Here is a 24,400-nt window from a genome sequence, read left to right as displayed (position 1 = left end):
GATGTTAAGAAATTAAAGTTTTTAAGCAAGTACAGAGCCAGGGAAAGGGGGGATGGAGGGGAGGGGAAGAAAGAACAAAAGGAAAGGTCTGTGATAGGGTAGAGGGCAGGAGTGATTAAATAACAAAAGGGATGATGGTGCAAGGCAAGGAGGGTACTAATGGGACAGGTTAAGGAACAAAGTATCAGTCTAGAGTAGCTGTAAATGGCAACAGCAGAACCATTACCAGCAGCTGCAGTCCAAATAAATAAAAAATAAAAATAAATAAAATAAATAAATGTTAAAAATTTTAAAAATGGGAGCAGTGGTTATGATCTGAAGTTATTGAAATCAATGTTGAGCCCAGAAGGTTGTAAAGTGCCTAAACAAAAGATGAGATGCTGTTCCTCGAGCTTCCGTTGAGCTTCTTTGGAACAGTGTAAGAGGCTGAGGGCAGAAAGGTTAGAGTGGGAGTGGGACGGGGAATTAAAATGGCAAACGACCGGCAGGTCAGGGTCACGTTTGTAGACAGAGTGGAGGTGTTCGGCAAAGCGATCACCCAATCTGCATTTGGTCTCCCCAGTGTAGAGGAGACGACATTGTGAGCAGTGGATACATTATTCTAAATTGAAAGAAGTACAAGTAAATTGCTGTTTTACCTGGAAGGAGTGTTTGAGGCCCTGGACGGTGGAAAGGGAGGAGGTGAAGGGGCAGATGTTGCATCTCCTGCGCTAGCACGGGAAGATGCCGTGGGGAGGAGACTGGGTGTTGGGGGTGATGGAAGAGTGGACCAGGGTGTCGAGGAGGGAGTGGTCCCTTCGGAATGCTGAAAGGGGTGGGGAGGGGAAGGTGTGTTTGCTGGTGGGATCACACTGGAGGTGGCGGAAATGGTGTAGGATGATATGTTGAATGTGGAGGTTGTTGGGGTGGAAGGTATAGGGGACCATATAATGCTTCTGGGAGGGAAGGGAAGGGGTGAGGTGGTACTTGTATTTCTTTCAATTTAGTAGACTGTATTTGCTGCTCACAATGTGGCCTCCTCTACACCGGGGAGGCCAAGTGCAGATTGGGTGATCGCTTTGCCGAACTGCTCTGTCTGCAAGCGTGGCCCTGACCTGCCGGTCGCTTGCCATTTTAATTCCCCGTCCCACTCCCACTCTGACCTCTCTGTCCTCGGCCTCTTACACTGTCCCATTGAAGCTCAAAGTAAGCTTGAGGAACAGCACCTCATCTTTTGTTTAGACACTTTACAACCTTCCGGACTCAAGATTGATTTCAATAACTTCACATCATAACCACTGCTCCCATTTTTTATAATATGTTTTTTAAAATGTTGTTTATTTTTTATTTATTTGGACTGCAGCTGCTGGTTATGGTTCTGCTGTTGCCATTTACAACTACTCTAGACCAACCTTTTCTTTTTTAACCTGTCCCATTACCACCATCTTTGCCTTGCACCATCATCCCTTTTGTTATTTAATCACTCTTGCTCTCTACCCGATCACAATCCTTCTCTTTTGTTCTTTCCTCCCCTCCCCTCCCCCCTTTCCCTGACTCTGTATTTGCTTAAAAACTTTAACTCTTTAACTTCTTCCAGTTCTGACGGTAGGTCTTCGACCTGGAACGTTAACTCTGTTTCCTTCTCCACAGATGCTGCCTCACTTGCTGAGTATTTCCAGCATTTTCTGCTTTAATTTCAGATTTCCAGCATCTGCAGTATTTTGCTTTTCACATTTTATGAAGTTTGTGCTGCACCTAATTAAGCAGGGATTGGCTTGTCACTTAACCAGCTACGTAGATTTACATAGAGTCCACAGCACTTGTCTACGCAGGCATTTATGCTCCACACAAGCCTCCTCCCACCCCTCTTCACCTAACCCTATCAGCATATCCTTCTATTCCTTTCTCCATCATGTGCTTATCCAGCTTTCCCTTAAACTCATCTATAGTATTTTCCTCAACTACTCCCTGTGGTAGCGCGATCCTCATTCTAACCACTCTTTGGGTAAAGAAGTTTCTCCTGAATTCCCTAGAGAGTGACGTCACTCGATAATTTCCGGTGGCCATGTGAGATTACGAGGATAGCAACGTGCGTTGAACAGTGTTTAAAAAAAGAGATGTGCTATGTGTTTGTTCATTTGATCGAGTGAATTTTCCTATTTTGTGATCTAGGGCAGAACCAAAAATCTAGAAGCTATTTGGGACCAGGATCTGTACTCAGTGAGAACGTCAAACTGTGAGAAAACAATTTTCATTCACTAATAAAATGACAGCAAGCGTAATCATTTTGTTCTTGTGCTTGGAGTTAGCTTTGAAAATAAACTTTATTTTTTCCCTTCATTAAATTGCCTCTTCACTTATCCGGAGGTAAACTATTCAGCAGTTATAGGGCCCTAAATTGGGCCATGTAGCGCCCTTTATTTCAGCGCTACATGGCCTCGCTGACATCCAAGATGGCGTCCTGGATGCGCACGCCGTTTCCAGCTTGACGTGCACCGGACATCATCTTGGTATAGGAGTTAGGGCAGGTGCAGAAAACGAACGCTGGAATCATGTAAAGCAGGGAGAAAGTGGCTTCAATCAGTGTGCAACGCGGATTTAAAGTGATAGACACCATTTTTGGAATTAATGCTCAACTCAACGCACAGACTTAACCCCAACCACCTGAATGTGTCTTAGAGTGCCTGGAGGACCCCCCACTAATGCTATTTTTAAAAAAAATTTGTTCATGGGATGTGGGCGTCGCTGGCGAGGCCAGCATTTATTGCCCATCCCTAATTGCCCTTGAGAAGGTGGTGGTGAGCCGCCTTCTTGAACCGTTGCAGTCCGTGTGGTGAAGGTTCTCCCACAGTGCTGTTAGGAAGGGAGTTCCAGGATTTTGACCCAGCGACAATGAAGGAACGGCGATATATTTCCAAGTCGGGATGGTGTATGACTTGGAGGGGAACGTGCAGGTGGTGTTGTTCCCATGTGCCTGCTGCTCTTATCCTTCTAGGTGGTAGAGGTCGCGGGTTTGGGAGGTGCTGTCGAAGAAGCCTTGGCGAGTTGCTGTAGTGCATCCTGTGGATGGTACACACTGCAGCCACTGTGCGCCGGTGGTGAAGGGAGTGAATGTTTATGGTGGTGGATGGGGTGCCAATCAAACGGGCTGCTTTGTCCTGGATGGTGTCGAGCTTCTTGAGTGTAGTTGGAGCTGCACTCATCCAGGCAAGTGGAGAGTATTCCATCACACTCCTGACTTGTGCCTTGTAGATGGTGGAAAGGCTTTGAGAAGTCAGGAGTTGAGTCACTCGGCGCAGAATACCCAGCCTCTGGCCTGCTTGTGTGGCCACAGTATTTATATGGCTGGTCCAGTTAAGTTTCTGGTCAATGGTGACCCCCAGGATGTTGATGGTGGGGGCTTCGGAAATGGTAATGCCGTTGAATGTCAAGGGGAGGTGGTTAGACTCTCTCTTGTTGGAGATGGTCATTGCCTGGCACTTTTCTGGTGCGAATGTTACTTGCCACTTATGAACCCAAGCCTGGATGTTGTCCAGGTCTTGCTGCATGCGGGCTCGGACTGCTTCATTATCTGAGGGTTTGCGAATGGAACTGAACACTGTGCAGTCATCAGCGAACATCCCCATTTCTGACCTTATGATGGAGGGAAGGTCATTGATGAAGCAGCTGAAGATCGTTGGGCCAAGGACACTGCCTTGAGGAACTCCTGCAGCAATGTCCTGGGGCTGAGATGATTGGCCTCCAACAACCACTACCATCTTCCTTTGTGCTAGGTATGACTCCAGCCACTGGAGAGTTTTCCCCCTGATTCCCATTGACTTCAATTTTGCTAGGGCTCCTTGGTGTCACACTCAGTCAAATGCTGCCTTGATGTCAAAGGCAGTCATTCTCACCTCACCTCTGGAATTCAGCTCATTTGTCCATGTTTGGACCAAGGCTGTAATGAGGTCTGGAGTCGAGAGGTCCTGGCGGAACCCAAACTGAGCATCGGTTAGCAGGTTATTGGTGAGTATGTGCCGCTTGATAACACTGTCGACGACACCTTCCATCACTTTGCTGATGATTGAGAGTAGACTGATGGGGCGGTAATTGGACGGATTGGATTTGTCCTGCTTTTTGTGGACAGGACATACCTGGGCAATTTTCCACATTGTTGGGTAGATGCCAGTGTTGTAGCTGTACTGGAACAGCTTGGCTAGAGGCACAGCTATTTCTGGAGCACAAGTCTTCAGCACTACAGCCGGGATGTTGTTGGGGCCCATAGCCTTTGCTGTATCCAGTGCACTCAGCCGTTTCTTGATATCACGTGGTGTGAATTGAATTGGCTGAAGACTGGCTTCTGTGATGGTAGGGATAATGGGAGGCGGCCGAGATGGATCATCCACTCGGCACTTCTGGATGAAGATATTTGCAAACGCTTCAGCCTTGTCTTTTGCACTCACGTGCTGGACTCCGCCATCGTTGAGGATGGGGATGTTTACAGAGCCTCCTCCTCCCGTTAGTTGTTTAATTGTCCACCACCATTCACGACTAGATGTGGCAGGACTGCAGAGCTTTGATCTGATCCGTTGGTTGTGGAATCGCTTAGCTCTGTCTACAGCATGTTGCTTCCGCTGTTTAGCATGCATGTAGTCCTGAGTTGTAGCTTCACCAGGTTGGCACCTCATTTTTAGGTACGCCTGGTGCTGCTCCTGGCATGCTCTTCTACACTCCTCATTGAACCAGGGTTGATCCCCTGGCTTGTTGGTAATTGTAGAGTGAGGAATATGCTGGGCCATGTGGTTACCATGCAGGATTTACAGGTTAGTGGCTGGATTATTGCTTCTGGCTGCTGAGACATTTGTAACTGTTTTTGGAGTCTCCTAGACTTGAACACTAGGACACGGGGACGTAGCCTAACATTTAGAGCCAGGACGTGCAAGAGTGAAGTTAGGAAATGCTTCTACATGCAAAGGTTGTGAGACGTTTGGAACGCTCTTCTGCAGATGGCAGTTGATGCCAGCTCACTTGTGAATGTTACATCTGAGATTGATAGATTTCTGTGTACCAAGGGTATTAAGGGATATGGGGCTAAGGTGGGTATATGGAGTTCGGTCACAGGTCCACCGTGATCTCATTGAATGTTGGAACAGGCACGAGGGGCTAAATGTCACTGCCACTTGCTGCCTCCTGATACATGCCACCTTCTCCTGCAAGAAAGTGGGACATGTGTCTGGATGATGTGCCTATCATGGTTGAATAGCTGCCAGTGTGTGTGGCCTGTGAGTTGTGGATGGGTGGCTTGAAACAGTGGTAATGTGTAAGAGTGAGAGGAAGCATCTGGTTGGAAGAGTTGAGTACTGATGGAAAGAATTTGTTGGTATGTGGGTGATGGGGGGTGTAGTGTGTGGAGCAGTGGATGCGGCTAGTGGTGCAGTTGGTATGAGACGCCACTTGACGGTCGACCTCACTCACCTTGGCCACCCATGTCAAAGCATTGAACTTCTTCCTGCACTGCATCCATGTTCACGATGCTGTACACCTGGTATTGACTTCGTCCCCTGCTGCCGCCCACTGCCTTTTGGATATATGTCTGGAGGGCCTCTTGCTTCCCTCCCCCCCCCGCTGCGAATATAGGATGTCCCTCCTTCTCTCCACCTCTTGCACCAAGGTCTCTAGTGCATCAGCAGAGAACCTTGGTGCACGCACTCTCGCAGGCCTGGTACCAACTCAGATTGGCAGATTGGTGAGGTCTGGTGTGCAGATTGGAGGTTGTGGGTTTCAGTAGTGTGCAACCTTTATTCAATGTTTTAACATAACTTATCAGTGTGTAAACATAGAGATTGGAGGAGTAACATTATAGAACAACCAGTGATCAGAATCTGCCTGTTTGATTTGATCTGTTAGATATGTTTTACAGTTAATATTTAATTGTTTTCTAAACTTTCAAACACCATGATTCAGTGAAAATTGCTTAATAATTATTTTTTGATTATTCGATAAAGAGTGTAATAATTTTTTTTAAATTAAAAAATTGGTCTGTAGAAGATCCCGATTTAAGTGGCGATCCTGTCTAAACCTACCTATTTCAGTTTATTGATGAACATAAACATCAACTAAAGTACAATTTAGGCTAGAGTAATGGAATATTAAAACACCGAAATATCGGTGATATGGTCCTTCCTTTAGATTATTATTGATGTGGGGTATTTCAGAGTGGGTATTTTTCAGTCTCTTGCATTTTGCCTGTAAACCAATTGCACTTCAGATTCTACCCGCAAATCTTTGCAAAACGTGTGGTCCATGTTCTGAACTACATGTCCTTTAGGTTTGTGTACTCAAACAAAAACGTTTTTGTTCATAAACATTCTTGATGGGTTGTCTGGCCATTTCCAACATAAAGTAAACAATGTAGAAATAAACTGTCAGAGCAAAATGAATCGATGAACGTTGGTAGATTTGTCTTATAAAACTTGCTTTGAGCTTGTCCATGAGATTATACCCAGCCAAGGCACTTTATCCAAGTATTTTCTCTATGTATAGTGAGTTTGCTTTTGCGTTGAGTTATGGGGTTAAATATGTAAAATATACCAAACGCAGGAAAGCAGCTATCAATGTGACTCAGGTTCCAGTAACTTGAGTTTTTATTTAACTCAGATCCTTTGAACAAGCTGTACCCAAACATGGTGCATCACGTGACCTGTGACGCGTATCAGGAACACCCTATTGGATTTCTTAGTGACTATCTTATATTTATGACCGCTAATTTTGGACACCTCCACAAGTGGAAACATTTTCTCTACGTCTACCCTATCAAACCCTTTCATTATCTTAAAGACCTCTATCAGGTCACCCCTCAGCCTTCTCAAGCCCCAGCCTGTTCAGCCTTTCCTGTTAAGTACATCCTCTTAGTTCTGGTATCATCCTTGTGAATCTTTTTTGCACCTTCTCCAAGGCCTCTACCCTTTTTATAATATGGAAACCAGAACTGTGCTCCATTTATGATTTAACCATGGTTCTATACAAGTTTAACATAATTTCTTGCTTTTTAATTCTATCTCTAGGATGAACTTGGTTGGTTGAAATGTAAGGCCTGTTTTGCTTTTTTTAATGGCCTTCTTAACCTGCATCGCTACTTTTAGTGATTTATGTATCTGCACCCCTCGATCCCTTTGCTCCTTGACCCCATTTAGACTCTTATTATCCAAGCAGTATGTGGCCTCCTTATTCTTCCTACCAAAATGCTGAGAAATTCTGATCTCCTCTCTGCGGAGAGATTCTGTATTGTTTGCATTGTCTTGTTGGTGTGGTTGAACATGACCGATTGTGTCCAATGCTACTTTGCAGATCTTCTTAACTCATTCCACTTGGCCTCAGCTCACTGGGTGCTGTTCATGGCACTAACGATGTTAAATTTTCATTTGGCTCATGCTGCACAATATGATTCTGAACCTGTTAAACGTTCTGTCTCTAGTTTGGCTGCAATGGCGTGTAAGATTTTTGTTTGTATTAAATAAGACTGATGTGGAGATGCCGGTGATGGACTGGGGTTGACAATTGTAAACAATTTTACAACACCAAGTTATAGTCCAGCAATTTTATTTTAAATTCACAAGCTTTCGGAGGCTTCCTCCTTCCTCAGGTAAATGTTCAGGAGCTCCTCGAAGCCTACGCATTTATACATATAGAACAATACATGGTGTTTACAGAATGCCCCTGCAACTGCCCGTTGCCAAGGCAATCACCGTGTTCAGACAGAGAGGTGTCACCTGCAGAACCCCCGAACAAATGTTATCTGTTTTTAATATTTGCTGGCTTTCTCTGCCTTCCGGATGTTTCTGCCTCTCTCTGTTTTTTTTCCTGTTTGTTTTTTTGTTGAATGTGTATTCGGGGGTTCTGCAGGTGACACCTCTCTGTCTGAACACGGTGATTGCCTTGGCAACGGGCAGTTGCAGGGGCATTCTGTAAACACCATGTATTGTTCTGTATGTATAAATGCATAGGCTTCGAGGAGCTCCTGAACATTTACCTGAGGAAGGAGGAAGCCTCCGAAAGCTTGTGAATTTAAAATAAAATTGCTGGACTATAACTTGGTGTTGTAAAATTGTTTACAATTAAATAAGACTGACAGTCAGTTCCTCTTGTAGCTTTGGTTGCCTAAACATCTTTGATGCATGTGTTAACACAACCAATGCTTAGAACAGGGATGCACCTGAGACATTTTATACTTTTTTGCCAATCTGAATATGGTATTAGAAATAACAAGCTAATGTTCCACTGGTGAAAAGGGGCCCAATGTTAATATTATTACCAACTCCATTCCTTCCAAGTGTGCTGCCAAATGCTGTGGTCCCTACCAACTCTCGCACCTAAGTCACCAAGGATGATTAATTTGCCACTCTCTGGTAGTGAGGTGATGATATTGTCCAGATTGCTGTTAAATATTTCCTTGATTTTATCTATTTAGTCCAAATGAAACATTAAACAATCATACTGCTCGTTGTTCATGTCTCAATGTCATTAGTTGACCATTGTTTCCTTTTGGTAGTTGTTCAAGCTGGTTTACAATGCTGTTCCAGATGGCAAAAGCAACCCCAAACTATCCATGCTCTAAGAGTTATTCTTTATCCACTGTGAAAAGGACAGTGTGCAATTTCAGAAGAACATTTTTATGGCAGATTGATGTCAGAGGAAATTTAATGTAGAGAAATATGAGACAATTTATTTTATGTGCTCTAATTACCAACTCACTGACCAGTGGAATTTGTTTTTTCCTATTTACCTTAACAAAACCTTTCATAATTTTAAACATCTTTATCAGATTTCCTCTGAACCTTCTTTGCTTCTAAAAACTATCCCCAGATTCTCTAGACTCTCCTCATAACTAAAGCTTCTCATTTCTGGTGTCATAAAAGTGAGTCCTTCTGTACTCTGGATGTGGCCTTGACATCCTTCCTACAGTAGGGCGCCCAAACAGGACACAATATCATAACTTGTGGTCTAACCAATGATTTGTACAGGTTTAGCATTACCTCTTTGCTTTTGTACTTTATGTCCCTATTTATAAAATCTAGAATTTCATTTTTTTAATTAGTTTTATCAACTTGTTCTTCTACTTTTAAACATTTATGTACCCAGATCACTAATTCTCTTTGTTCCTCTACTCCTTTCAAAATGTTGTCATTCAATGTACATGAGCTGCCCTTATTCTTCCTTCCTAAATGTACTACCTTATATTTTTCCACATGAAATTTCATCTGACCAATCTTCTAACCCACTTGAAGTTGTTTACAGTCCTCTTCATAGTTAACCACACTCCCCAATTTTGTGTAATTTGCTAATTTTGATATTATATCCAAGGCCAGGTGATATGTATATTAGTTTTATATATATATATATATATATATATATGTTTTATATATATATGTATATATATATATACATAATATATATATAATATATAATACATATATATATATAATATATATAATATATAATATATATATATATATATAATATATATATAGAGAGAAAAGCAATGGTCCTTACATCATTATTTACATCCCTCCAGTCCTTACTCATCCATTAACCACTACTGTTTACTGTTCTTTAGCCAACTTCTTATCTATGCTGCCACATTCTGTTTAATACTATATGCCTTAATGTTATCAACAATCCTGCTTTTGAAAATTTAGATATACAACATGCACTGAATTTCCTTTATGAATATACTCTGTTATTTCCTCAAATAACTCTGATAAAATGGACTTGCCTTTTATAAATCCAAAGCTCTTTACAGCCAATGAAGTACTTTTGAAGTCCAGTCACTATTGTAATGTAGGAAAACAATTTGGGCGCAGCAAGGTCCCACAAAATTAGATAATGACCAGATAATTTGTTTTTAGTGATGTTGTTTTAGCATTAGAGGCACGAGGGTTGTTATTTTTAAAGAAATAAATTAATATGAAAAAATCCTGAAAACTGTCTGTAAATAGTCAAAATAAATTCACTGTTCTCAATAGTGCAGGTTAGATGCACTGCATGCACTTGCCCTATTCATCCTTATATGTTCTCTCGACTCAATTGGATACAAGTTATCACTCTTCTTGCAGTTCTGTAAATGCAATTAATTAAAAAAGTTTAAGATGGATACAATGGATGATTATTGTAAGGATTAGTGTACTTATCCCTACACTAAAAAATCTTGTTCACTCCAAATAATTGTATTACTTCTTTAGTTAACTGTTCATTATCAATTGGATAAGCTTTTGTGCAGTGGATGGTGCTCACCTAAGGTTGGGGCTGAGGATATTGAACTTTACACTGTATCTAACTGTGTTATATCTGGCTGAGAAGTGATGTTGATGTTGGCACTGGGTGCCCAAAATGGGAAAGTCATGCTTATTAGGTATTAACAAGATGGAACACACTGACCATTAACAGCGTCTGGCCGCAAAAAAACCATAAAATCAGAATTAAACAATTAACCACATGAACAGTGTGTGTTTTAAAGATAATACACACTCTGATGTGCGTTCAAGTTTATAATCTCATGTGATTGTTATCAGTTACTAAGCTGTTATCAATCACTGAAGCTACAATTGTGTGGTTTATGACATTATCTGAACTCTTATAAGATTATAACCTTTTCATCAGTCCCAGGAAACCATTATTTTCTGTATAATGTATCAATGAGAAAAGACCACAAGTACATATTTCATGGGAATTGGGTGGGAAAGTGGGTTTACACCTTGGGATCTGCATTTGAATCTAGCCCAGACAGATTGGATAAAAATCTCCCCTCTCGGCTAGCTGTAGAAACATAAGAACAGGAGTTTCATGACCAAATTCGGTCATTCGATTAGATCGTGGCTGATCTGTACCTCAACTCCATTTACCTGTCGTTGGTCCATACCCCTTGATATCCTTACCTAACAAAAATCTATCGATCTCAGTCTTGAAAATTTCAATTGACCCAGCGTCCACAGCCTTTTGGGGGAGAGAGTACCTGATTTCCAGTACTCATTGCATGAAAAAGTGTTCCTAATTTCATGACGTAGCTATAATTTTAAGATTATGCCCTTGTTCTGGATTATATATACATGCAGACAAACAAGTTTCCCTGAGATCAAGCGAGCTGACATTTAAGTCAATTAGTCTAGAGATAGCTAACGGAGCAGAAGTTGAATTTATCCAGCAGCAGGAAAAAATAAAGACTTGCGCCTTTCATGAACTCAAGATGCCCCAAGGCTCTTTATAGCCAATTAAGTACTTTTGAAGTGTGATCACTGTAGTAATGTAGGAAACGTGGCAGGCAATTTGCAAACAAGATCCCACAAACAGCAACGAGATAAATGACCAGATAATCTGGTGATGTTGGTTGAGGGATAAATGTTGGCCAGGACACCAAGGAGAACTCCCCTGCTCTTCTTCAAACAGTGGAGTGGGATCTTTTACGTCCATCAGAGAGGGCAGACAGGGTCTCAGTTTAACCTCCCATCTGAAAGATGACACCTCCGACAGTATAGCACTCCCACAGTACTGCACTGAGGTATCAGCCGAGATTATCTGCTCAAGTCTCAGGAGTAGGACTATGAAACCCATAACCTTCTGACTCAGAGGTGAAAGTGCTACCAACTGAGCCACAGCTGACACAGATGATCCAGAAAGAACAGGTAGCACCTCTACAGATGGAGGTTCATCACTGTGATGTCTCAGAAAACAAATACCATCCTCCCAGAGGAAGGAGAGGCGACCAGTTCATCCATACCAGCTCATAAGGACAAGTTCATAAAAGTTCTGGAAACATTGCTCACTACAAGCATAAAGACTTTAATCTATTCACTACACTAGCTATCTAATGCTGTTAACTTGTCAATTGGCTAAGGAGTCTAATCCTAAATTAAGGTCACTAATTTATATCACTCTCAGACATTGATCTCAATTGTAAATTTATAATCAGAAAGCAGTTAAAGATGAATTACTGTGACATAACTGTAACCTCTTATTTATTTTGTCAATTAATCCTAGCCACTAAATTTTTGTATACTCAATGTTTAAGTTTAATTGCTGCTAACTATGATTCCAGGGTTAATAAACAATTGTTAATTTGTGACTTTGTGTCTGACTTGTTCTTTGATAATTGGCAAGAGAGGCTTATTCAATCACTCAATAGCTTGTGCAGATCCTGATGGGAGGTTGGTAGTGTAAATGCTGGTATAACCTAAACTGCTTGATGCAAGACAGTATGGCAAGCTAAATTTGGGCATCATTCACTCCTAGGCATAAACTGGATGGTTCCAGGCGATTCCTTGAGTACTGTGTCCAGTTCTGGCCATGGAGAAACAAGAGAAACATTCAAGCACTAGAGGAAGGGAAGAGAAAAGCTACAAGGCTTATATTTAATGTCAAAGGTCTAAATAATGAGAAACTTGGGCTTTTCAGTTTGGAAAGGAAGTGGCAATCTTATAGAGGTATAAAAGATAGTTAAGACTATGGAAAACGATAAATCAGAAATATTACTTTAAATTTTGATAGTAGGACAAGAAGTCACAGGTCAAACTAGTAAATGGTAAATTTAAGACTGCTATCAGGAAATTACTCTTTTGCATTCACCAGTTATGTTGACAAACAAGGCAGCCTATTTGCACACAGCAAGGTCCCGCAAACAGCGAATGAGAAAATGACCAATTAATCTGTTTTGTGCTGTTAGTTGAGGGATGATATTTGGCAGGACACTCTGAGACACCTCTGAGTTCTTCTCCAAATAGTGCCATGAGATCTTTCACACCCACTTGAGGCAGAAAGGGCCTAGGTTTAATATCTCATCTGAAAAACAGCATCCCCTCAGTACTGCACTGAAATGCCAGTTTAAATTATGTGCTCAAATTCTGGTAGAGATCTTGAACCCATGATCTTCTGACTCAAATGCAAGAATGTTGTTAATTTAGCCAAACTGACACCTAGACTTAGGGAGGATTAAAATTAATCACTATTAGCTCTCCCAAGCCAGTAATCAACAAAACTTGAAACACTTGAAATATCAAAATAAGCTTGGTACCATCTGAACTAGAGTTTATTTTAAAAAACAGCTTATGTTCACTGTCTGGATTTTAAAGCAACTGTTACCAAATCAAGACAAAAACACCTTATTTTTTGTCACAGTAATTTATGGTTGTGAAACGCTTTGGGCATGTCTTAAGATTGTAAACGGCCATACATAAAGGCAAGTTGTTTATCACTCCACAGCTCCATCAACAGATCAATTAATTCAGCAAGGACTGGGTGGTGGGGAAGGTTGAAACTGGAATTTACCTGGTCTGTGTGACTCAGTGCTACACTACAAAGTGAGTGCATTGACCCACTGAGCCATGCACATTTTCCCATGTTTACTGTATTTTTAATGTTGGGCACAAATATGTTCAATTACAACTCAAGACAGGTTTGAGATGGTACAGGCAATCAAAAGATAATTTAAGCATTCTAGTTCCCTGACTGACTGGTTCCAGTTTGCTTTTGTTGGTAAGAAAGAAAAACAATATAACATTCAATAGCCTGAGATCATACACCAAAGCAAAAGTTGAAGAATGATAGAGATAGTTTAACAAGCATAATTTGCATTTTTGTTGGGCAGACCAATAATTACCAAAATTTGCTAAATAATTAAAATAAATAAATCATTGGCAATCCATTTAACCATTGTTCCCAGGATTAACGGAAATGTGCATTGACTGATCTTCACATTGACACCAAGACACGCGGGAAATATAGAGGGCGGAAATGACGCGTTGATTGCAATAAAGACCTAATTTCTCAATTCACATAAAAGAAGGACTGGAACAAGCAGCTCGAAAAAATTAAAAAGATCCTCCTCCCCTTTAAAATCTGAATGACTTAAATAGACACAAATAATATTTCTCTAATTTGGAGGGAAAGTTTTAAAAATTTTTTTTTTGCTTAGTGTCTCTCAATGTTGACCTATGACCCGACGCTGACGTCCCTTAGCGACGGCTACTGGAACACATGGTAACTTCGGGGCTGTGATAGGAGCCAGAGACTGAGTGCCAGGAGCTGCTCTCAGTTTATCAACAGCACCATTAGTAGCATTATTATTAATAATACTGCTCGGGTTTAAATGAACAGGCGTCGCGCAGTGAGTAATAAAACCTCCATTATATTACTCTGCTGGGGAAAGTTAACATTCACTGCAAAAAAAAAACACAGAGCCCAACCTACTTTTAGGTTACTGGAGCGCCCTGGTTTGTTGCAATTTATTTAAAATTGTACCTTTTTTTAAATTATTTTTTTTAAAAGTAAGAAATGATTTTGTTGATAATGAATGGCCTCTTAACAAGAGTCAAGGAGGCCGGTGCGTGGCCAAGGAGGAGAATGGCTGCTCCATTCCTTTGTGTGTCTCTCTCTCTCTCTCTCATGCTTTTAAACCCTTGGAAGCAATAGGAGGAGATTTCCCCCCCCCCCTCCCCTTTTTTTGCAAAGTATGTCCCGCACGCTGCAGAAGTGTCTGGGTTGTAATCCCTGTGTTTTTATTGTCTGTAACTTCAAAAAAAAATGTATTTCCCCTCCTATAGATGTTGCAGTTGGTGTCTGAAGGCAAACGCGAACCTTGTGTGAAGCTATGAAGAGCACTCTGCTCTCACAAGGTTACATTGTAGCTAGGAGGCTGTATCTTTTTAACTAATCAATTTGGATCAGAAGATTTATTGCACTGCAGATTTTCCAACTCTTCCCTCCTTCGTGCACTACACGCTTGTTTCTGAACGGTCACCTGCATTTTCAAAATATTTTGTTACATCGTTTAGATTTTGTAACAAACAGTCTATTAGAAGGGTTTGTCCCACTCAAAGCTTTTGAGGGCCTAAAACATCCGTGAGTCCTCGGAAATCTGGTTGCACCTTCTGTCTTCAACAAAGTCTTCACCTTCATAAAGGTTGGGAAGCCTGTCAATTCCTTTGTGATATATTGATTTTATAATATATAATATAAATGTGTGTCAGAGCTTAGTGTGGGTTTAATTTTGTGTGGAGGAAATATTTTCATTTTGAATTCATACATCATTCAGGTTTTCTTGTTTTCCCTCTTATCTTCACATCATGCATTTTTGGGGCTGGGAAGGGGAAGAGTTATTCTCACCCCTGAACAAACTGATTTTGTACCTTTATTGTTTTGTGCTTACTTTGCTTTGCTGGCGTGATGTGAGTGAGTTGTAGGTCAAGCTGAGTGTGTGGCCTCCTTCAGACATTCTGACCTATATTTATGTTTAGAGATTTGAATTCTAGGTCAGTTGCTGGGATTGAGACTGGGGCTTTCACACCTACAGTAAAAGAAAAAGGCAAAAGTTTTATCTTCAGAACTCACTCAGACATTTCCTTTAAATGTTCAGAATTAGCTGTCTTCAAATGTTAAAAAGGAAATTTGTGAATTTTATTAGAAATATGATGTCTTGTGATATTTAGAAATTGTAGTTGATTATGACAGAATTGTGGAAGTGACTGATTTGAAGATCTGTTATACGTCCCCAAAACTTCTCTTTTTACTGCTATTGTGAAAGGGACTTTTTGTTTTAAATTTCAGTCAGATTTTTAGATGGGTCAGTAGGTCATTGAGGGTAGTGACTTGTTATAGAGTGGAATTGGCAGGGGCCCTGGGAGAAGGTCACTTGTTCACCCTCTAAGCTGGGGAAGTGTGTGCCAATTTTGTTTTTATTTTGGGAGGGGAGGAGAAGAGAAGTATTTATAGTTGAATACAGTATTAAAGCTGAGTTTGCTTCATTTACTTTAACTAGTAATTGTTTATAATATTCTGACCATCCAACTATGGTGTAGGGTTGTAGCAATTACATTTGGTCAACAGGTTGGAGGCGTGTGCTGCCAGCATGAGGTGGCCCACTTAACAGATCTTTGGCAATGTTCAGGTGGGTTTGGATAGAACTATTCTGCGTACTTGGTTTATCACAAAATTCTTTTGATTGTTATTAACCGGATATGTGGTGTTACTGCATTTCTCCCAAATTTCAACAATATGGAAACTTACATGATCTTGCTGTTGGGTTATTTTTAAAGTGTGATTTTAAACTGGTAGTCGTTCTGTATTGCAAATAGAAATGCAGTGAGATGCTCAATCACACCCTCACCTCCACCTTTGATGCCTTTGTCCCCAGTTAAACCTTTGCTCTCTCCCACTCTGGTCGGCCCCCATCTTCATTTTGTAAATCCAAGGGATGTAGGTTTGAATGTATATGGCATGCGACTAGTTTAACCATTCATCAGCCGATCTGACTCGACCACATTAAGCACTATTGGGCTATGCTCTCTTCTGCCAAAACTGCACTCTACTCCAGGATCATCCTGGAATGCCTGGATAACCTGAAGAGAAGGAACCATTTACTATGTCAGCCAACATGGGAATTAGGTATGGCAGTTGAGTGGTCAGCAGTTTAGTGAGAATGGGATCAAGAGGTGGGTCTTATGGACAAGCTGAACTCGGAGAAGGCATGAAGGGCGATAGGAGAGAAAGATGCAGGTTCAGGGAGCTTTGGCTTGGTGCGCAAGGGGAAGGGGAGATAAAGCTGAGGCAGCTGATCGAATGGTCTCATTCTTAATGACAAAGGTCCAAGAGCTTCTCGCACTCGTCAGCACCACTAAACAGATTATCTGGTCGTTTATCTCGTCGTTTGTTGGACTTTGCAGTGAGCAAATTGACTGCTGCATTTGCCTACAACACAACAGTGATTACACTTCAAAAGTAATTAATTGGCTGTAAGCGCATTGAGTGATCCTGAGGTTGTGGAAAGCCCTTCTATAAATGCAAGCTCCTTCTAATCATCAAAATGGTAAAACCAGTGGATGGGATGTGGCAGTCGATTTATAATATAGTTCCTTTAAGACTGATTTCAGTTAATTTATCGATGTTCTCCCTTTCAAGTGGACATGAGTCTACACCACATAATTACCCACTGAGAAAAAGATAATTCTGGGCTGCAAGTTTTCATGCAAAGTGATTGATAGAATTGTACTTTTTTATTGGAGAACAGAGATTAAGAGGTCTCGAAAATGCTGAAAGGCATGGGCAATGGCAATATAAGCAGATTATTTAACTTTAACAGAGGGGAAGTAAGTACATAACTGGCAAACCTTGAGCAAGATGAGAAAAAATGTGTTTTTGTAGAATAATAAATGTATTGATTAGACTGCCATCAAAAGTATTCAGGACAGTGTTGATTAACTTTTTTTAAAAATAACAGCTCAATGAGCATCTTGTAGAATGGGATTGACTGTTATAGCTATAGATTTTACTATATGGGACGATGGTTCCAGTCATGTTGGGATCATGGGAATATCACTTATAAAATGTAACTGGCCAAGGTTAAATAATGTCAGTGATATGAAATTGATATTGCTTAAATAGCTCTGAGGGTGAGGAAGAAACTTCAAGTTTTTTTTGGAAGATTGACTAAATTGGATAGAGTCGGTGACAGCGCATACTGTGCATGGCCTGTTTAATGCAACTGACTCAATAGCGCAAATGGCCTTCCATAATTTGTTCCTAACTCAGCAGTCTCGCTGAGACAGACTGTACAAACTGGTGTGGGATTATGGAAATGACCCACTGGTGCAGTAGGGGATGGTGCTCTGATTTTGAGGTTAGACTATTCTATGCTGTACCTGACCTTGGAATCCTTGATGTTGGCACTTGGACTAAAAAGGAATGGCTGAAGGTACAGCTGCCAATGCTGGGGAGAAGAAAATTGGGATGGACAAGAGGCCAGAGTCAGAGCAACGCAGAGTCCTTGGAGGGTTGTAGGACTGGAGGTGGTTACAAGAGATGGGGAGGGGGTAAGGCCATGAAGGGATTTAAACACGAGGGTGAGAATTTTTAATTTGAGGCATTGGCGGACCAGGAATCAATGTAGATCAGCAAGCACAGTGGTGATAGGTGAGCAGAACTTGGTGCAGGATAGAATACGATAGCAGAGTTTATGTTGAGTGAACTTTAGGGAGAAAAGAAAGAAAGACTTGCATTTATATAGCGCCTTTCACGACCTCAGGACGTCCCAAAGCGCTTCACAGCCAATGAATTGCTTTGAAGTGTAGCCACTGTTGTAATATAGGAAATGCGGCAGCCAATTTACGCACAGCATAGTCCCACAAAACAGCAACGTGATGATGAATGGATAATCAGTTTGTGATGTTGGTTGAGGGATAAATATTGGCCATGGACACCGGGGAGAACTCCCCTGCTCTTTGAATATTGCCATGGGATCCTTTATATCCACCTGACAGGGCAGATGGGGCCTCGGTTTAACGTCTTGTCCAAAAGTACTGCACTGGAGTGTCAGCCTAGACATTGTGCTCAAGACTCTAGATTGGAACTTGATTCTACACCCTTCTGACTCTGAAATGCAAGTGCTACCACTGCGCCACAGCTGAAGTAAGGGAGGCCAGCCAGGAGAGCACTGCAATAGTCGAGTATGGAGGTGACAGAGGCATGGAGACGGGCAATGTTATGGAGGTGAAAGTAGGTGTTTTTTGTGATAGAGGGGATATTGGATTGAAAGTTCAACTTGGGATCAAATATGGTTTAAAGGTTTTGTAGTTTCAAATTTAAAAGATGTTAATTGATGAGGTAAAGTACATACGAAAGTTATGGATAGGATCAAACCAGCCAATCCTCTGAGCCTGTTCCATACAGTTCTGGTGCAACTGAGCATTAGGATCCTCAACACCTCCCACCCATCAGCAGCCATTGGAGATGGAAGGAAACTGAGACTAATCCCCAGGCCAACTCAAGAGGGAAGGCAATCAAAACAAGTTCCAGGAGACTCCAGTGATCAGAAGACAGATCACACAATACGCTGTGATAGCAGCAGGAACTTCTGCAGCTCCATTTTGAATGCTTGCAGCTGGACGAGACAGTAACTTGCTCCAAAGGTCAATGTCTGTCACTGAAAAGAAAAATATCTTGACATCTAACCCAGATCTATGTTTACGTATCTTATACGCATGTCCTCTGTCTTATTCAAATAGTGTAGTCAGTGGACGCAGTATAGTCCCTTCATTATTTTAAAGACCTCAATCAAATTCTATGTAATTAATGGCTTTTCATTCTCTGGATGTGACCTTGCCAGCGACACCCACATCTTGAGAATGAATATAAAAAAGGAATCAATCTAGTATGAACCTTTTCCAGGGCTTCTATATCACCCACCATGGAACTAATACTTATGACCCACTCTGTTCCCATATTCTAGATGAGGCCTAACCAAGGACTTTATAAAAGGACAATACGGTGCTTTTTTGTTTTATATTTGATTGGTCTAGCAATGCATCCAAATAATCTGTTTGCTTTTGCTATAGCTTCGAGGCACTGGTCGTGAACCTTTAGAGATTCATGTACTATAACACCTAGGTCTTTATCCCATTCAACAGTCTTTAGTTTGGAACCCCGCATGGTATACAAATGCTTTCGATTAGCCCTACCCACTTGCTTAACGTTAGATTTATCTATATTAAATAATATCTGAGAAATGCGAGCACATTCCCCTAATGCATCTAGACCTGATTTGTAGTTGCTTTTTCTCATCCAATCTTCTGCCTACAATAATGCAACCAATTCTTTTTCCAACTCAAGATTCTGTCGCCAATCCCACAGAATTCTGTCTTTAAAAAGTAGCCCATTGTATAACACCTTGTCAAAGGTATTTTGAAAATACAAGAATATTCCCTTCTGGCAAGCTGCCTATAATCAAAGTCAAACTAATGGGCCTATAATTTCCTAATTCTGACTTGTGCCAGTGTTCAAAAAGGGCAATATGTGCCGCCTTCCAGTCCATGGGAACAATCCCAGGTCCTAGGGAGATGTTAAATATATAAGCAAAGGGCTTAATAAGCACAGCTTCCATTTCTTGGAGCACCCTCGGGTGACTATGATCAGGGGCAGCAGCCCGATATGGCTCTATCCAGGATTTTATCTGCATCCACTTTGATACGTACAATTATGGAGTCAACTGTACATTGTATTAATGGTAAGTGAGCATAGTCTGCTGAAGTAAGCAGTTTAAAACCTTTGCCATATCCTGTGAGTTCACCTGACTGCCCCGAGGAATTCTTCAACAGCCCAATGCAGTCCATAATGGCCCTGATTCCTAACATAGTTTTCAAAAAAAAAGATTTGACTAATGTTACCACAGTTATCCACTATCCTGAATATAATTTAGCTGGTTTTGTGTGAAATGGTTTTTAACATAGAATGATATAAAAATTGCAACATGGAAACAGGTCGTCCAGCCCAACCAATCCGTCTTGTCGTTTATCCTCCACATAGGCAGTAGCCCTAATGCATCTGTCTATTCTGTTCCCATATCCTTTTATTCCTTTTTATTCAACCATTAGGATTATTTAAGATATCTAAGATGCCATAGTGAATGAGTTAACCTGCTAGTGTACTTGGATTGAATTTTGGTAGTATTGGTGATTTAGAAATATTGTTAAAAATCATGGAGGTATTTGGAAATGTTAGCCTTCTAAAAATGCTCTGAAATTTGCATTTAATGCAACAGTACTGCTGTTAAATATTCCTCAGAATTGCCTGAACAATGGTCAGTACCACAGAAGACATAACTCTTCAATGCAATGCACACTATTTTACATTTTTTTAAAAAAAGGACCCAAAACAGGGGTGCATTATTTGAAAATTATATAGTAAGTTATACCTTAAGTGAGTCTGTTATCTGTGTACTTTGTGATTGCTGATACAGCAGTCTTTATGACAATGAGCAAAGGCTAATTATTTTGGGGGAAAAAAGCAGAAAATGCAGTGCTAAAACATGCTTGAGATACCATGCACAAGGCTATTTACTTGTATTCAGTGTCTTTTTGCTATCCTTGTTTGCTGTTGTTTAAAGTGTAACTCTTATTTGTTTTCTTAACTTTTGTTACTGTGTTTTTAACATATTTACATTGCTTCAGCTCCTTCCAAAATTTGGTTATAGAATTCACTCAGGAGCCCTTCATCTTTCGCAGTCTCAGGAATGCTGTAGTGATGTACAAATCTGAACAATAATGATGCAAAAGCTGTTTGAACACAAGGTTATTAGATTATTAAATCACATTTACGTAACGATTCAACTGTTGTAATGTTTGATTTAAAAATTGAAGTATTCAGTGGATTTGATTATCAGGAGTAAACTTGCATATTATTTGCACAATAATAACAGTAGTCAAAATGAATTCAGAAAAGGAAGGTCCTGGTTTACCAAACTCTGACATAGAGGAGTGATATTCCAAGTGGACTGTGGAAAGACCATGGTGTGCAGAGACTTTCAGAAGATATTTGACAAAAGTTCCACACTTTATTCTACTTTAAGTGGGCAGAAAGAAAGAACTTGCATTTATATACTGCCACATCATGCCCTTAGGCCATCCAAAGTGCTTCACATTCATTGTTGGTATCTAGGCAAATGTAGATTGCTCCCAGCAAGGTCCCACAAACAGCAAAGATGAATGACCAGTTAATCATTTTTTTTTGTTGTTGTGGTTGAGGGAGGAATGTTAGCCAGGATATTGCGAGAATTCCCTACCATACTCTGCTATGGGATCTTTTGTGTCCACAGCAATGAGATGACTAGGTAATATTTATTTTTTCATGGTATTATTTGCCAGGCCACGAGGACAACTCCCTGCTCCTCTTCGTCTGCTGCCCCAAGAGATTACTGTCCACCAGAACAGACAGCTGGTGCCTCAGTTTAATGTCTTCTCTGAACGAGACCACTTCTGACAATGCAGCGCTCCCTCTATCACATTTGTACCATTTAGATTATGTCCTTAAGCCCTGGATGCAGCTTGACAGGTGAGGCTCTGGCTCACTCAGACTTCAAGTTTGGAAGTTGTAGTTGTGTCTCAGACTCTGAGTAGCTGACAGTTCTGCCTTTTTGATGGTCATATAGCTTCTGATACACTTTTTTTTGCCATATCATCATGAAAACTACCCAAAAATGGCATGCAGATTAGCTGCTTGTGTCTTGGACTGTGGCAAATGTTATAGGTGCATGTGCGGAGGGCCTGTTGGTTGGTTGCCTCACCTGTCCTCAGCCATCGCTGCTTGAACCCACAACTGTCGACCTAAGATACGAGAGTGCGACCAACTGAGCCAACTTGATATTTGTGTTTACAGCTTTTGGTGTGAGCAATTGTACAGATGTCTACAGAAGTATTGTTAGTAACACATGACATGTGACAAACTGCCCAATTTACTTCTAAGCTACAGAATTTTGTCTTTCAGTTCAGCTAAAGGTTAGAATTTTGATGTCTCATTCCCTTTCACCACCCCCCCCTCCCCCACACATTTTTTTTCCTACCAAGATGGTATTCCCTAATCCAGAGGTGACCTGTTTCACAGACCTGTACCAATACTACTCCAGAGAGGCTACCAGAAGGTTCAATAGAGTGATATGGTTGTCTCACTTGGAGGTGTCAGCCTTGGCTCAGTGGAAGCACTCTTGCCTCTGAGTGAGAAGGATATGGATTCAAGCTCCAATCTAGAACTTGAGCGCATAATCTAGTGAAGGCGTGCATCAACGTGGAGGGTGCCGTTTATGGAATGAGACATTAAACCGAGGTCAATCTGCCTTCTTAAGGTGGGCCTAATAGAATCCACGTTACTATTTGAAAAAATGAACAGACTTGCTCCCGTTATACTGGCCAACATTTATCCCTCAACTACTACCACTAGAACAGTTTAATTAGTCATTTATCTTCTTGCTGTTTGTAGTACCTTGCTGTGTGACAATTGGCTGCTGCATTTCCCTACATTACAATAATGAATACACTGCCAAAGTAATTCAATAGCTGTGAAGCGCTTTGCGATGCCTTGAGGCCGTGAAAGGCACTATATAAATGGAATATCTTCCTCTCATTCCCCTTCCTCTTCCTCCTCCCCCCCCCCCCCCCACCCCCCCCCACAAAGTTCTACCATCCTGTAGTGTAGACTGGCCGTATGTGACACCCAAATGCAATATGTTGTTACAAGTGGAAAGCATTAATACATACTTCAGCATTGAATGCTTCCCTTCAGTTTGGGTCAATGAGCGGTATTTATATTACTGATTCCCAGCTCTATCCCTGACCTTACCATCTTGAAGAGGGTGATTTTGCATAAGGCACAAAATCTGCCTTATCGTGTAGCTGTTGGCAGTGGACTAAAGAGCTGTACTAGTGCAAGCCTGGAAACAGGTCTTCAGCTCATTTCATTGGGATGGTGTGTGGTGTAGGGGGATTATACAAGGACATCACTAATTTTCAGAAATTACCAAAATGATTATTTGTGACATCCATGGTGTAGTCTGGTAAAGCTCTTCTGAACTGTTCTTACCTTTTCGCTTCAATCGCCTCCTGAAAATTGTGCCTCTGCCCCTGTAAACAAATGATGTGTGTTTTGAAACTTTCTAATTGTATGTTTCTAAAGTATGAAGGCTTTGTGCAGATAGTCACCCTGCTTCTGCTGACTGGACATTATTGTAAGTATTTGGGATATAAACACACACAAAGCAGTCATAACAGCAAGCTACCCAAGACAGTCTGATTAGTCACAATTAACAATACCTTGGATCTCTGCCTTTTGAAATGTGCTATAAATTCTCTAATGGTGGTATGAATGTTTATTTTGTATTTTGATAGCTCTTGATAGCTCCTTGTGTACAGAATGTCTGAGTGCTTTACAGGTAGAGGAAAATAAATTAACTTTAAGCAGGACAGAAAAGGAAAAACAGAAAAGTTAGGTGGTGGTACTTTCATTTCCAGCCTGAAGCACTGCCATAGAACCTACTTATGATGGGCATCCTGCGAAACATTCTTTTGTCCCCATTTGATACTATGTGCTCAATTAATATAGTTGCAAATAGAAGTAAGATTATAGGAATAAGAGACGACCATTAATTTTATCCAGGTCTATTTCAGAGCTCAAACCAACCGTTTATCTGCTATCTACTCTAGAAAGATGTCAGTTTACTTTTAGCTGAATTGAGCTGGGTCAGTATTTACCACTCTAATGACGTGTTTATGCAAGTGGTTTCATCAATTGTGCCTCAGGGTCCCAGTGTTGTGGAAACTGCTGTGTTGTAATTGAGTGGATTCCACAGTTGCTAGAACATGCATGTGCACTTGCTTTTACTTTCTTTGTACCAGTTGGTGAGCCCAAAACTGCTTTGCTGATTTGTAGGGTTGAGCTGAGACACTCTGCTTGTTGGCTGCAAGATAATATTTGGTTACCTTTGCCTCGAGTGGCACTGTTTACATTGTCAATGGGTGTGGTGCTACCTCCGGAGGCACCCACAATAACAGCCTCTTAATGGCCCTCAGACCCTCTGGAGTCAGCAGCAATGGGGTATACATTTGTTTCCTATTGATATAATTGTAAATTGGCACTGCAA

At 41.1% G+C, this 24,400-nt stretch overlaps 1 protein-coding gene across 4 annotated transcripts in view; it reads left to right on the top strand.

Moving 5' to 3' along the window:
- Nucleotides 1-13,905: 13,905 nt before the first annotated feature.
- Nucleotides 13,906-24,400, top strand: part of LOC137311168 (protein tyrosine phosphatase type IVA 3-like) — a 159,705-nt gene continuing 149,210 nt past the window's right edge. The window contains exon 1 of one of the 4 annotated variants that reach the window (XM_067978526.1): nt 13,906-13,983. Coding sequence is in view for 1 of the 4 variants with exons in the window: in XM_067978535.1 (XP_067834636.1) it covers nt 14,093-14,110 (18 nt within the window). In the remaining 3 variants the exon portion in view is untranslated. The other 3 variants (XM_067978535.1, XM_067978523.1, XM_067978527.1) reach the window with 3 other exon arrangements.

The sequence above is a fragment of the Heptranchias perlo genome, chromosome 3 (genome assembly GCF_035084215.1).
Source record: "Heptranchias perlo isolate sHepPer1 chromosome 3, sHepPer1.hap1, whole genome shotgun sequence".
Lineage (NCBI taxonomy): Eukaryota > Metazoa > Chordata > Chondrichthyes > Hexanchiformes > Hexanchidae > Heptranchias > Heptranchias perlo.
The sequence above is the reverse complement of the archived record's forward strand: the minus strand, read 5'-3'. Positions and strand labels throughout refer to the sequence as shown.